We start from the raw sequence: 15,295 nt of genomic DNA on the forward strand, positions 1-15,295 counted from the left end.
GCTGCTAGACTGCTGTCGGGAACACCGAAGTTTGTTTCTGTGAAGGGAGAAATCAAGAAATTGTATTGCTCCCTGTAGAGCAAAGAACACGCTTTAAAGCATTATGCACCATTTTTAAGTCCTTTAATGGAACAGGTCCAGAGTTCCTGAGGTGCAAATTCCAATGGTATGTTTCTGGCAGAATGCTACGGTCTACTGGTGCCAAACAAGTGCAAGTCCCCATATTAGAAAAAAAAATTGGGGAGGTAGAAGTTTTATTCTATGTGCTTCTAGAGCTTGGAATGAGCTTCTTAGGAATGCCCCGGATCTCCTATCTTTTAGTAAGGGCTTGAAGACATGGCTCTTTTCTCAGTAGCCTACACTCGTCTTCCATGGTGACCAGTACTTAGTGCCAGGACACCCCAGGGTAACCGTGCGCTCTATAAGTGCAAATAACATAACATACAGAAGCCTTAGATCCAGCTCTGAACGGATATTAAAAACCATCGGAATTAAGAGAGCCAGATGGGGAGGTAGATTCTTTGCGCATCTGGCACCCAACCTGTGGAATTCTCTTGCACATGAATTTAGATTACAGGACACAGAATCAACTTTCCAAAAAATTATTAAAACCTGGCTGTTCCATCAGTACCACTAATTCCTTTCTAACTTCTCTATTGTATCGGTCTCCTAGCGCTGGGAAGCCCTTGGGCAGCTATGCGCTTCAAAAATCTCTCAAACTTAAGTTGAACTTAAACTAAACTTTAACTTATTCCATGTGCATATAAGCAGCATTAGTGGTTTTTGATGTGGTAATAACACTTTTCTTTAAATCCAAAATTGTAGTAAAGTCAATGAATAACATTTTTTGCACATTTGGCACTCTTTTCCCCACCCTAAACTACTATAGGTGATGGTTTAACAAGATAAACAATGCAGGAAAAATCAGCACACAATTGTTTGTAATCTGATCCACACTCTGTGTTACACAGCATATCCCTTTCACCACCGACAAGTTCTTGTATGGAGCATAAGAACATGCATACTCAGCATTACACTATAGTGACATAGCAATGTAGCTTAAATTCAGCAGCACAAGGGCAGTTGACAGTGCAGGAAATGTCATGAGACATGCATGTGCAAATTTCTCAGAATTGAATCCAAACTTTGTTGAAGGATGTGTAAGAAGGCAGGGTGGAAAGTGTCAGTGGCCATTGCAAGCCTGATCTGAAAGGTGCCTCAGTGAAGAACTCATGTTTCTCCTCTAATGTGAAGATGGATTTTATTATTATTATTATTATAAAGGCTTTTGTAGCGCGCTCTATTACTAAAAAATAGTATCCTGGCGCGAGAAGGTGAGAGCAGAGCAAAGGGTTCAGGAGAAGACAGAATGGAGACACTTTACAGGGTAATATTGAATATGTGGGTTTTCAGACCTTTCTTAAAAGCCATGAGGGTAGGAGCGGTCTAGATATGGAGGGGGAGAGCATTCCAGGCCTTGGCGGTCTTGACCGCGATAGATTGGCCGCTTAATCTACAGTACTTAAATTTGGGCACAGGCAGTTGGCACAGATTGGCAGACCGGAGGGCTCGGTTAGGAACATAAGGGGTAAACCGTTTCCTCAAGTAGACAGGGCCAATTTGATGGACAGCGCGATAGGAAAGTACAAGAGTTTTAAACATGATCCTAGGGGCAACTGGGAGCCAGTGAAGGCTGCGAAGTAGGAGGCGCACACTGGAACTCTTGGGTATATTGAACAGGAGTCTTACGGCGGCATTTTGTATGACCTGAAGACGATGGATAAGATAGGCCGGTAGCCGGAAGAACAGCCCGTTCGCGTAATCTAATCGGGAGAGAATCAGAGCGCGTGTAACAGTCTCTTTGGCCTCTTGAGGGAGAAGGGGAAAGAACCTGCGTAGGGTTTTCAAGGTAGAAAAGCAGACACCTGTAAGTTTTTTTATATGGTCCTCAAATTTGAGGTCCTTTCCGAACCACACTCCTAGATTTTTAGCAGGGCCATCAATAGAATTTGGACAGGGCAGATCAGTGGGCCAGAGAAGGTCGGCAAAATTGTCAGGGAAGGAACCATAGAGCAGAATCTCGGACTTGCCCTCGTTACATTTTAACTGGGCAAGTGCTAGCCATCGAAAAACTGAAGATAGGCAAAATTGGGCCGCTGACGTATCCAAATTGTCCTTAGGCCAGGTAAACAAAAGTTGGGTATCGTCGGCGTAGGCCATAATTCTTGCCCCAAGCTGTTCTGCTAGGTAAATTAGAGGGGTAAGGTAAACATTAAAAAGCAGAGGGCTCAAAGTGGAGCCCTGTGGGACCCCAGTATCAAGTTTCTTAGGGGAGGAGGCGAAGGGAGGCATCCAAACTTGTTGAGTCCTTTTATCTAAAAAAGACGTCAGCCAGTCAAGAGCAGGGCCGGTAATGCCAATAGTGGCTAATCTGGTGAGAAGAAGGGAGTGGGGAACCGTGTCGAAGGCGGCAGAGAGGTCTAATAAAATCAGAGCCGCTCTGCCACCTCCGTCCAGACACTCCCGGATAGCCTCAGATATTTCAACTAGGGCAGTTTCAGTGCTGTAGGCAGCCCTGAATCCTGACTGTGCTGGGTGTAGTGCCTGAGAAGTTTCGACAAAGTTGTCCAGCTGTTTAAAAGCGATCTTCTCGCAAACTTTCGCAAGAGCAGGCAATAAAGATATAGGCCGGTAGTTGGAGGGAACAGCAGAATCCAACCCGTTTTTTTTTTAAAGTGGAAGCAATTTTGCTTGCTTCCAACAAGCCGGGACGGTAGCAGTGAGAAAAGAAAGGTTAATGATCTGCGTGACCTCGTTTCCCACTGTTTCCGCTAGTATCCCAAGAACTCTAGCAGGGCAGGGGTCGGAGGGGGACCCCGATTTCAAGGCTGTAAGGACAGTAATGATGTCAGACCTGGAGGACAAAGCAAAGTTAGCAAACTGTTCTGCAGGTTCCGGCATCATGGAAGGGGGAAATACAGGGGGTGACGGAAAGTTGTTACAAACAGCGAGCAGATCATCCTGGATTTTGGTAATTTTGTCAGCAAAAAACAGTGAAAGCTCTTCACACCATTGCTCAGATGAGGGCAACAAAGGTTGGGCGGCACATGGTGAAACAAAGCTTTTTACGATTGAAAACATTTCCTTGCTGTTGTTATTAGCTTTATTAATTCGTCCTGAATAGTAACAACCCTTGGCAGATCTGATTGCCGCATAGTAAATTTTTTGCGCCACCCGAAGATCCTTCTTTGCCTCAGGTAGGTAAGCTATTCTCCATGCCCGTTCGGCTTTCTTACAGCCTGATTTAAGTTCGCGAGAACGAGGGTTCGGAGGGGGTAGTACGTAGTCTACGCACCCCGCCTTTTCTAATGGAGGCAGTGGTCACGAGTTCTACCCATGTGTTAAAAACATTAACTGCCGGCTCAATTTCTAAGGGTAGTAGAGGACGGGTAGCAGCGAGGCATTCAGGCAGGATATCTAAATTGATCTTCTGTGCGTGAATGATTGGGGGACCGCTCTTCACGGCATTAACCAGAGGCCAGGAGAACCTGATTAGCTTATGGTCTGACCAAGTCACCATCTCAGGACGAGCCATGAGAATATCGAAGTTGGAACAGACCAAATCTAGGACGTGACCACCCATGTGAGTGGGTGCCGCGACCCACTGTTTAAGCTGAGCCATGGAAAGAACTTCGTTTAGGCGGACGGCCTCTGGAGAATCCAGGCTATCCACATGGATGTTAAAATCCCCAAGGAGAAGATACCTTGAGTATCTTAAGACCCGTGGGATTAAACCTCTTCCAGTGCCCCCACAAAATTCCCAACGTATCCCGGAGGTCGGTACACCAACGTACCCCCTACGGTAAGGTGAGAATTAAATGCCAAGGAGAAGTGGAGCACCTCAGCGTCAGCCAGCGGATCCGGGGGGTCAAGGGAGAGGATCCAATACTCCCTATAAACCACAGCAATGCCGCCACCTCTATCGAGCGGGCGGTCAGTTCTTGTGATTTTAAAACCCCGTTGGATGGCAAGCTCGATTGATGGGGAACATGTGTCATTGAGCCAGGTTTCAGTAATGAAAAGTAGGTCCAGCTGCTTTTCAAGCAGCAGTTCAAAAACGTCTGCTGCATGTTTGACCAGTGACCGAGCATTAATAAAACCTGCTCTAATGAGTGAAGAGTCAGCGACCTCGAGCATGGTGGTTAAGGGTAGGTTGAAAGCGGAAGTTACACCCATGGCATACCCGAGATGCACTGTCTATCACCGCCCAAGAATCATTGCACCTACAGTTCCTGACATTGAGTGCCATGAGGTGGTTGCGGGAGTACCGGGCGTTAGAGATAGAAGGCGTCTGAGGTACGTTAACAGGAGGGCTGGCGCAGGGCACGACCGGGACACGGACGGGCACAGACGGGCCCTCCTTTGGCGCTCCTTTGGCGCGCAGTCAGCGCGCCCGCTGAGCTTGGCCACTGCGCGTCTTGAAATGTATAACTACTTATAGACCAAGCCCCTCCCTCAGCTGGACCGCTAACTCGGGTCCCGCAGGGTCCGGGCCTCACTCAAGATGGCGCCCGACCTAGCCCTCCACAACTATCGGCACCTGGAAGCCGCGGTGGAACGGGGCACAGGGGGACCAGATCACAGAACACAAAGGTTTTTAAAAGATATAAAAGGACACAATTACTACACCACAATTTTTAAAATCAATTGCATGTAATTTTTAAAAAGTACTCGGTATTACAGTGGGGTGCAAGTTAGAGCAGAGGAGAGCCCTCACAATCTGCTCGCCTTCAAAGCGGGATATTGAGGTGCTGCCACCACCCCGAACAAACACCCAGGCCCCCAATTACAAGATCTACTTATAGACCAAGCCCCTCCCTCAGCTGGACCGCTAACTCGGGTCCCGCAGGGTCCGGGCCTCACTCAAGATGGCGCCCGACCTAGCCCTCCACAACAATCGGCACCTGGAAGCCGCGGTGGAACGGGGCACAGGGGGACCAGATCACAGAACACAAAGGTTTTTAAAAGATATAAAAGGACACAATTACTACACCACAATTTTTAAAATCAATTGCATGTAATTTTTAAAAAGTACTCGGTATTACAGTGGGGTGCAAGTTAGAGCAGAGGAGAGCCCTCGCAATCTGCTCGCCTTCAAAGCAGGATATCGAGGTGCTGCCACCACCCCGAACAAACAAATGTTTGTTTGTGGTTTCAATCTTGTACATTTAATTTGTATTTTTAATCTAGATGATAACCAGTCCTGTGGTTTGAATCTATCGTAACTTAATTTCAAGCCTCTCCTCTTCGCATTTGTTCCTTGTTACCTGGCGTTCTGAATGAGCGGGAGTACATTCAACGATGCTCTCTCTGCATCTGTGATTGGTACTATTTAGGATACTGATTGCCTTCATACCCGTTGCTGGGTACAAGGCACTGTAGTATTCCTACAGGTACAAACTGTGAGGGCCTAGCTTTGGTCTGATTGATCTCTGATACCTACTCACAGACACACTACGAAGTAAATCCATTACTCATTGGTAATGACTTCAGGTAGATGTGCGAGACAATCTGCATAGGATAATAAGAGCCCGCTATCCCCCTACGACAGTTTGCAGCCGGTAAATGACTAAGTTGCACATCTTTGGAGCAATAACATCACATTCTATTCTTCCATTAAAATCTAAATCCTGGCAACAGCTTCTCACCTTTGCTAGCTGTTGGACTGTCTAGCTGTATTTCTTTTAGATCCACACAAGATCATCAGTGATGCCCGAAGCCTGAGCGTAAGGTCCCCGGCCAGCTCCTGAGGTCCTTCCATATTGTCTAACAACTCTTATCTCAACACTTATAACAGATGAAGACCTAGAGAGGGTAATTTCACTCTAGCCCATGTACAGAACAATGATGCATCTGAGATGTGTGCAGCTGGGATTATGCTACCTTCAGTGAGAAATTATACCCTACTACCCCAGTTTGGCTGGAGGCTTTTCATTGCCCTCTGCCCACAATCGCTGTTGGGCGCATGTGTGTCCCTATCCAGGCCTATCCCAGCACACAAGCCAAGGGCCTCAATTTCCCTGCTTGGCCTGGAGCTGCCACTATGATGTGTTTTATTTTTTTTCCCCAAAAAAATATTAAACCCCATTCACTGGTAAACATATACAGATATTTTTACACAGACCGTCCTAAATCCCCCACAGATAAATTCTGGGATTTGGAGCACAGTGATACATTCCACCTTCATTCAACTACAGCATATTGCTGCCTTCTGACATTATAATGCAATAGTTCTAAGGCTGGAGATTTGAGACTCAACAGCATCAGTCGGTAATATACAGAACTGCCGGCCTAACAAAATGTATTAGTTTATCCCTTAGCTACTTGCAGTGTCTCCTTCCTACTTTACAGATGCCTCAAAAACCCAACATTGTATTATTTATCTATAACTTCTAACTTCATGTCAGTACCCAATCTTGGTATTGATTGTTCATCTATGCATTTCAGTGACCTTGTGCTAACACAGCAGTGTGTGCATCTGTACAGTAATTTTCATAAATGTAAGCACAATCCCGTCTTTCTGAAATATCTCAAATAAACATACTTTTCGAATGTAGGTTTTATAATCATTACATTGATTGTGTACATAATAGGTAGTCAGATAAATAGTACTAAGTGCAGACATGAATAGTTAGATGTAACCCTAGTTCTAAGGGCAAATCAAAATGCGAAATACCATTACACAATAATAATAATAATACAGAAATTTATAAAGCGCGAACAGCTACCTCTAACAAGAGGTGTCCCGGCGCTACAGCAGTAGGCGGCATGCGAGATGAGAAGAGAAGGCCAAGGAGAATTGGATTTCGCGGATATTGTTCGGCAGGGAATTCCAAAACTTAGGGGCTGATTACGATGGCGGATTTTCCGCATCCTCCGGGCCGGCGTAAGCCACCGCCGGCCCAGAGGATGCGGAAAATCCTCTGCAGACCCACCAAAGACCCACCGCCAAATTAGGATGGCTGGTGGGTCTTGGTTTCAGTCCGCCGCTTTTCCGCCGCGGTCGGCTTACAACCGCGGTGGAAAAGCACTAACATGTTTGGCGGTGTCTATCAGACACCGCCAGGCATATTAGGATGTCTGGAGTACTATGCCTTTCCACTGCGGAATTTCCGCCTTGGAAAGGCATACGGTCTTTTGTTTGGGGCCTGTTGCGGGCCCCCAGGGGTGAAGGGGGGGTTGGGGGTTCACATGTGGGGTACCTATGGTACACCCGTGCATTTGTATGCAGAAATCGGCAGGCACCGCGCGGTGCCTGCCGCTTTCTGCATACAAATGCAATGTATGCATTTGTAACATTTCGGCGGGTGCAGCTTGAAGCTCCAGGGTGGCGGTCACATCCTAATTGCACAGGAGGGAACTCCGCATGCCCATGCGGAGGTTCCCTCCTCCTCGGTGATCGTGGATGGACTCAAGTCCGTCCGCGATCATAATGGGCCCCTTAGTTGCCACCATTGTAAAAGATCTGCCTCCTAAGCGAGTTATAATAAAGTGAGGTGTGCAAAGCAGGCTCTGACTGTTGGACCTCAGTGAGCGGTTTTGTTGGTAGCGGCATAACCAGTGTTTAGGGTAACTCGGACATTTGTCATGTATTGCCCGAAAAGCCGAAGTTAAAACCTTAACCTCAATCCTTCTCGCTACCGGCAGCCAGTGAAGCTGTCTTATATGTGGAGAGATATGGTGACAAAACGGTGCACATCTAATCAATCTTACAGCCGCGTTCTGTACCATCTGCAGTCTCCTGACTAGATAAGTGGGACAGGTATACGACAATAACTCTGCGGCAGTAGATGTAAAAAACGTCCACAGGCTTCTTAATTTGCTGAGGCTGTCACCTTCCAAATGTGAGCTGTGAAAGAGAGATCTACTTCCCATTTCACGCCCATGTTGTTTGCCGTAGTTGCTGGAATAGGTGGCAGGCCCATTTCAGCCGGCCAGTGGAAGAGCCTTGCCGAAGAACAACACTTCTGTCTTCTCTGCATTAAGTTTAAGTTGATTATTGTTCATCCACTGGGCAATGTCTCTCCGGCATCCCTTAGGATCCCTGAAGGAGTCCACAGACAGGTCTTTAAAGGAAAGCACCAGCTGGGTGTCGTTGGCGTATGATATTGCCCTCACTCCCCAGTTTGCTATGAGTGAGAACAGAGGGGCCAAATATATGTTAAAAAGAAGGGTTCCGACTGTTAGGGTTGAAGGGCGACCTTCTGCGTACAATTTTTAATAGAGGACTTCAGCTAGGTGTGGGCCACCCTCCAATTCCTATTGCTTGGAATCTCTGTACCAGGATTTGGTGGTCCACAGTATCGAACGCGGTGGATAAGTACAGGAGCACAAGCATAGATGATGATCCAGCGTCCACAGTCATTCTAACTAACTGCCACCTCCAACAGTGCAGTTTGGGTACTGAAGCTCGACCGAAAACTGGTCTGTGTATCATGCAAAATGTCCTGGCTCTCAATAAAGTTAGCCAACTGCTGCTGAACCATTTTCTCCAGCATTTTTGCTGGTGCTGGTAATAATGAGATTGGGCTATAGTTGTTTAGCTCCCCTGGATCCACATTGGGGTTTTTCTGCAGGGGAGTAACACAGCATGTTTCCATGTATCAGGGAAGATACCTGAAGCAAGTGATGTATTCCTTATATATGATTCAGAACATGGATTACCGCATGGGCCAGTGCTTTTCACAGCTTGGGGGTGCATGGGTCCTCTGGAGATCCTGACCTACACAACCTATACAACCACTGAAATTTTGGAGATCTGCCAATTGCTTCCACCTCTTGTTTGCTGCATGCTTCTGTTCTTAGTGACAACATAACATTCACAATCATAAGTCATGCTGATGTATACTATTTTGTGTTATGACATTCTATGGGATGCTGTCAAAGAAGTTATTTTGTGTTAGGTTATCTTCTGTTACACTATACAATGAAGGAATGCAATTTTCCAGTTTTACATTTGCCTTCTTTGTAAATTTGTTTGCAGGATATATATTTGCTCACACCCTGTCTATTTAAGTTTCAGAGAACCCAGGATTTTGCCCGGTTGATCCAGAAAAGGAGAATCAGTGTGGCTACCTCCCCCCACCACAGTGCAGAAACGACACCGACTGCAAAGCACATGAGAAGTGCTGTCTGTTTGGCTGCGGAGTGCAGTGTGTGAAGGCCCTGCCAGGTACAGATTCACATCAGAGATTTGGGATCTTTGGAGAATCATTGAACCCCTCAGCTGTGTATCTAAAAAGAAATCATATGCATAGATGGCACACTGCCTCTTTGTGTCCATAATGTATTGGAGAAAAAGTTGGGACATTCTTGGCTGTTGCACACATGCAAAGCTTGAATGTGCCTGGAAGTACATCACCACAGAACCAGAGAAGCACCCTACCTCACATGTAATTGTATTATACCTGGACATTGCCACACTGGAAGCACTTCTCCCTCATAGCAGGAGTGCATTCTCAAACTCCTCTTCAAAGCTCTTGGGAAGTTCAAGATGCAAACTCTTTGTGTCAAGGTCCAAAGTTCCTCTTTGCTTTTAATCGCCCATCTTTCTTTTCTAAACTAACTTCTGAAGTGCTCATAGGTTGGGATTCTAGAACCTCGTAGGGTGTTAGGAGCTTATTTGTAAGAGCCCTGCATCGCTTTTGAACCACATAAAGTAGTACATGCGCGATCAGGGCTCTCATAAAGATTTATGTAGCCATGTGGCTTTGAGTGCCCTCATAAATCATGAGTGAGACGTACCATGGCATTGCAGTGGGTTTTCCTAAGCAACACCCATGGTATTTTATGCTGCCCCAGATTTACGAGCTGATGTAAACCTGGCGAAGGATCAAATATGTACGCCTCTCGAAGTAAGGCGTAACAAGGAGAAATATGCTAATTTCTCTACCACGTTTCCTCTTTCCATGTGCGATGCATTCTGCAGCAGCCATAGAAAGAGCAAAACGCCTCTTAGGATTGTTATTGTGCAGGAAGGCGCCACTTCCCACACAATAACAATCCTTCCTGCAATGGAGACACCATTGCACTATGGTGCAAAGGTGCCTTCGTTGGTGCTAGGCTGCAAAAACAGCGCTGGCAGAAAGGAAATTCCTTCCCAGTCACGTTGGCATTGGTCAGAGCACAAGGTGCCTTGCTGCACTGCCCTATGTCAAAATGCCATAAATGATGCCCCTCGTTTTCCGTGACTCATGCCACACTTCTGAGGCAAAGTAAAAAGAAGTGTGCCTGCTGGCATATTTAATTTAATCTGGTTTACCTTATGGTCAATAATTTTTATCGCACGACCCTGAAGTAATCATAAATATTCAAAAAGGACATATATTTAAAAAAATCAATTTCAGATAAACTATGGGGAAAATACTGATAATGGTTTCTTGCTAAAAACATTGATCCCTTTTGTCCTAAGTGGAATCTGTGTCTGATCTTGTCTTTTACTTATATTCAGTAGGCATTTAAAATACGTCTCCCAACTTTACAGCCCCCCTGGAAATTACCTGAGAGTCTCACCTAATATGAGAAGATTTTACAATACTCTTCATTTCTGCTGAAGAAATAGTTAGGTGTATATCATTTGCTGCTTTTGGTTAAAGACTATGTTGATCCAGAAGATTATTTGTATGCAAAGAGTTTTCATCTTAATGAAATGTGCATAACTTTCTATACAGGAATATCCTAAAAAGAAATCCAATTTAAGAGTTCACACACCGTCAGATGATAACTTTATAAAAATTCATTGACAGGAGAGGATGGTGTATTCTGTTGTGCAGACACTAACCCTTTGATTACACCAAAGAATGAAAATGAAATGAGGATAAGAAAGGGATAAGAAAGGGAAATGTGTTCAAAAATTGTCACCAGGTAGGGACGTCACTTTAGTAGAAAGGACCCCACTCACACTCACTAATATGGTCTTTGATACAATAGCTGGACTCCATTACAGTCAAAACCGGATCAAGAATATAGAAAATCAGGGATGAATTCAGTCACAGTCAGAGGTCACAAGCGATAACAGCTACCTGCCTAACACATGCATCGCTCACCCACTATTCGTCCGTGGATTAAAGTGTGTCGTTTGTCCTGAAGCCCGCTTTCAACCACTTATATTGTCAGTTTATATCGAACGCCAAACAAAAGACACAAGCATTTAGCCTACGCCCAAGCTCAACTTTGGGCACTTGCAAAGTGATTCCAGCGATCGCGATAACAGCTCACCCTGCCAATGTTAAGTTGTGAATATGACCTCATTTATAACAACAATCAAGTCCATGCAAATCTAACTCATCACATGTGCAAGGCCAGCAGCTATGACTGTAAGACTAGGGCCATGTTTGAAGATCCTGTGAATCTCACCACCATTAATGTTCCCAAGGTTTACAGGTGTGAAGCTTGGGAAAGCCTTGGAAGCAAAGGAATGACTTGACTGTGGACCAAGGTCTGCTGGGGCTGGTTTGGTGGCAGGTCTTGCAGATGGTGAAAGGAGTTCACATTCACAGTTGTAACTCCCAATTCCATTTGTCTCACTGAGACAGCTAAACAGATGTGGAGCTGACTCTCATGCTACTCAAGTAGGTTCTAGCAAGGACTCCATCTCAAGGGAATGTAGTCAACATCTCTAATGTAGAGAACATTTGATTTTCATTCATGGGATGAAATAAGGATCTAAAAAGTAGGAATATTGCAGGAGAACATATTAGGGTCTGCATTTGTTAACATCTTGTAAAAACCAATATTGCATGGACTGAACTGAAACCCTTACGAATAATGTCACACTCAGAAGATGAAATAAGGTACAACTTAGACACAGGACAGCCTATTGTCTGGGGAGAATATTAGCATACTTCTAAAAAATCAAAGGGATAGATGGCTTGAAAACAGATAGGCTTTGTGAAACCTCTTGGCTGAAGGGTCTAACAGTTTAAGTATTATCAGATCATATTAATAAAGCAATGCGATAAGAAGCAGATGATCCTACCATTTGGTTTTGTAGGAACACATGATGTTTTTATTTATAGATAATGATAATAATAATAATAATACATTCTGTTTTTAGCAGGTATACCACAGCATTATGTATAATTTCACATCCCCGCTGTACTCTTATGTATTGTGTGTTCCTTCCCTCTCATTTGTGGGATGATCATTGTACAGAAGTTGTTTGTCAGTTGCCTCTATTTTTTTCCACAAGTGTATTTTATCAGTTTTATTGTCTGCACTTTTATGGCCCTTGCGGTCAAAATAAAGTTAATAAATGGAATGGAATAATAATAAAAATAATCATCATCATCATGGTCCCCATCATCATCATCATCATCATCATCATCATCATCATCATCATCATCATCATGCTCATTATGGTTGTGCTGTTTTGTCTTTCACAGCCAAGCCTGGCATTTGTCCTTATCTCGTGGCCAATTGCAGGGATCCCCTGGACAAGCCGGAGTGCCGGGATGATGGCGATTGCCCGCTGAACAAGAAATGCTGCCAGCTGTGCGGGAACAAGTGCTTAGAAGCCGTGGCAGGTGAGGGATACGAGTTGTACTTCCGTGGGGACATCTGAATCTAGTCTGGGCTCCTGTTTGCTGCTTGTTATTTTCTGTTGATGTAAAATTACTGCATCGAACCCAGCGTTCCCTGTTTCTACTTTCCCGTCAAATAAAGGCAGAGTGTGTGAGATATACAGAAATCTAAGTAAGCATCGGCAAAGCCAATATGTCTGGCTGTAACATGCTAAGACATGCAGGTCCAAGCATGCACAAATGTTGTTTGCATGTGTTAAACCCCACATTAAAGTCAAACCTATTGGCGTTGCCAGTGCTTACTAAACAAGGAATCCAAGAATATATTTAGGGACCCTTGTTGAGGGCCATCTTTTTCAGGATGATACCTTTTTTGGACTACTGAATGCTTTTGACACTGAGATTTTCAGGCCCCTGTTCTACCTTTATTAGTTGGTTTTTCACATTTTTATATGAACCCTTTAGAAGGCTTATGCCTATGATGGGAGAATCTGTAGTATTTTGCAATGCTTTATTTTTTGTTGTAGAGCTATTTTACTGTCATCCAGCAGACCATCCTGCTTTTATTGTCATATTTCTAGGATGCTCGTTGTTCCAGGAAACAGGAAATCACTTTTGTTCCTCATATCCTTTAACAAGCATGGTCACTCTTGATTCCACACAACCCCACCCTTGTGTATGAAGAATATACCTTTGCTGCTCTTGTCCCACTTATGAAGGAAGCTTGCACAACTTTGGCATTACTGAGTCTGGGTGCGCGAGTGTGTGTCTGCTTATACACAGGGCTCTCCAGCAGGAACAGTAATGCACGGTGTGAAGGACAGGGCTCACTCCCCTAGCCACCCTTTCAGTCTATCTGGCTTCAAAACATACTGGGTGCAGTTTCACAGGTGTTCCCATGTGAGTCTTGTTCAAATAGTACAGGAATACTGACTGACAGGTCAGCAGGAGGAACAACTCTACATGGGTGCAGGGGCCTGACCTCTGAGACTTACTCACACAGGATTTGGTCCTAAAGTCGGATCCCAAGTCTCAAATTCTGGGCTGACAAGAGAAGATTGGGCCCTGAAGTAAAATATCAGGCTCAGAACCTGGACTCACAGCAGTCATAGCATGGGATACTGATCAGGCTTAGAGCCCAGACTCTCAGCAGACACTGAACCTGCACTCACAGCAGACAAATTATTGGACACTGATCAGGTGCAGAGAACAGAGTCTCAGCAGACAGTGAACCTGCACTCACAGACACAGCACTGAGCACTGATCAGGCTCAGAACCTGGACTCACAGCAGTCATAGCATGGGAAACTGTTCATGCTCAGAACATGGACTCTCATCAGTCATAGCATGGGATACTGATCAGCCTCAGAACTTGGATGCTCAGCATACACTGAACCTGCACTCACAGTAGACAAATTATTGAACACTGATCAGATGCAGAGCCCAGAGAATCAGCAGACACCGAACCTGCACGCACAGCAGACACAGCATGAAAAACTGTTCAGCCTCAGAACATGGACTCACATCAGTCATATCATGGGCTATGGATCAGCCCCAGAACACAGACTCTCAGCAGACACTGAACCTGCACTTATAGCAGATACTGCATTGGACAGTGATCAGGCTCTGAGATTGGACTCTTAGCAAACACCAATCCTGCACTCATAGCTGACAAAGGTGATCAGGTGCAGAGGCCAGAATCTCAGCAGACACTGAACCTGCACTCACACCAGACACAGCACTACGCGCTGATCAGGATCAAATCCTGGACTCTCAGCAGACACCAAACAAACACTTACAGCTGACTCAGCATTGGACACGGATCAGGCTCACAACCCATCTCATTCTCTGCTCTGTGGGTTGCCCCGGGCCATTAAGACAATGCATGGTGGTCACAGGAGCAGGCGCCTTGCTGGAAAACAACAACAGGCAAGTTGCTGTTCCTGGATACATGTGAAGGCGCTGTCTGCAGACCAGACCCGGATAATGTCCATGCCTCTGCGCTGTGCTGACAGAAAGTGACCACATGGTACATTTGCTCTGAGCTGGATGGACATCGTGGCTTCCTTAAACTGCCTGCAGATTGATTGTTCCCCAGCCAATGGTTGTGTTTGGTGCCAAACACAGAGTTGATGCCCAGTCAGTGAATAATGAAAGAAGTCAGTGGCATTCCTTGTTGAAAGAACAGAGCACGCAGCTCTCCTGTGACCAGCACAGCACACTCGCTCCTTAAATGCTGTCAAAGGTAAAGAGCATCTTGAGTTGGTCCTTTGGATGCGAGACAAATGAAATTTAGAGGGGTGATGCAGACACCAGTACTAAAGTGCGTTGGTCCTACTCCTGATGCGTGACAGTTGACAAGGCAGTAATTGTGTGCACAGGAAGTGGGGAACCACTGGTTGTGCTTTTTGCTATGGACATTACAATGAGAATCAGGGAAGTTTGCCCGCTATAAGGGTGGCACATTGTAAAGACCAGGAGCAGGGTGAGAAAGGCTCTCATCAGTTCCATCTGTGTATTTTCTAAATACCAAATAATGGAGGAAAGTTGTTAAAATAATTCATTTTAAATGTGGGTATTAGAAGGACCTTGCTGGGCAGGCCACATTATGTGTCCCTGGTGATGGGTACAAAGCATTGCTAATATTCAGAGTATCAAGAGTAGAGTGGAACCACAAAACTTTGATTCTCTCCTTTCAGAAAACACATTTTTATA

At 45.2% G+C, this 15,295-nt stretch overlaps 1 protein-coding gene across 3 annotated transcripts in view; it reads left to right on the top strand.

The window, feature by feature from the left end:
* The window catches only part of LOC144764009 (uncharacterized), a 147,359-nt gene that overhangs the window by 76,148 nt on the left and 55,916 nt on the right, over positions 1–15,295 (top strand). For all 3 annotated transcript variants that reach the window (XM_078650141.1, XM_078650139.1, XM_078650140.1), the window contains 2 exons: positions 9,077–9,232; positions 12,444–12,584. In XM_078650141.1, the coding sequence (XP_078506267.1) occupies positions 9,077–9,232; positions 12,444–12,584 (297 nt within the window). The remainder of the gene's footprint in view (positions 1–9,076; positions 9,233–12,443; positions 12,585–15,295) is intronic.

Source organism: Lissotriton helveticus, chromosome 6 (genome assembly GCF_964261635.1).
Source record: "Lissotriton helveticus chromosome 6, aLisHel1.1, whole genome shotgun sequence".
Taxonomy (NCBI): domain Eukaryota; kingdom Metazoa; phylum Chordata; class Amphibia; order Caudata; family Salamandridae; genus Lissotriton; species Lissotriton helveticus.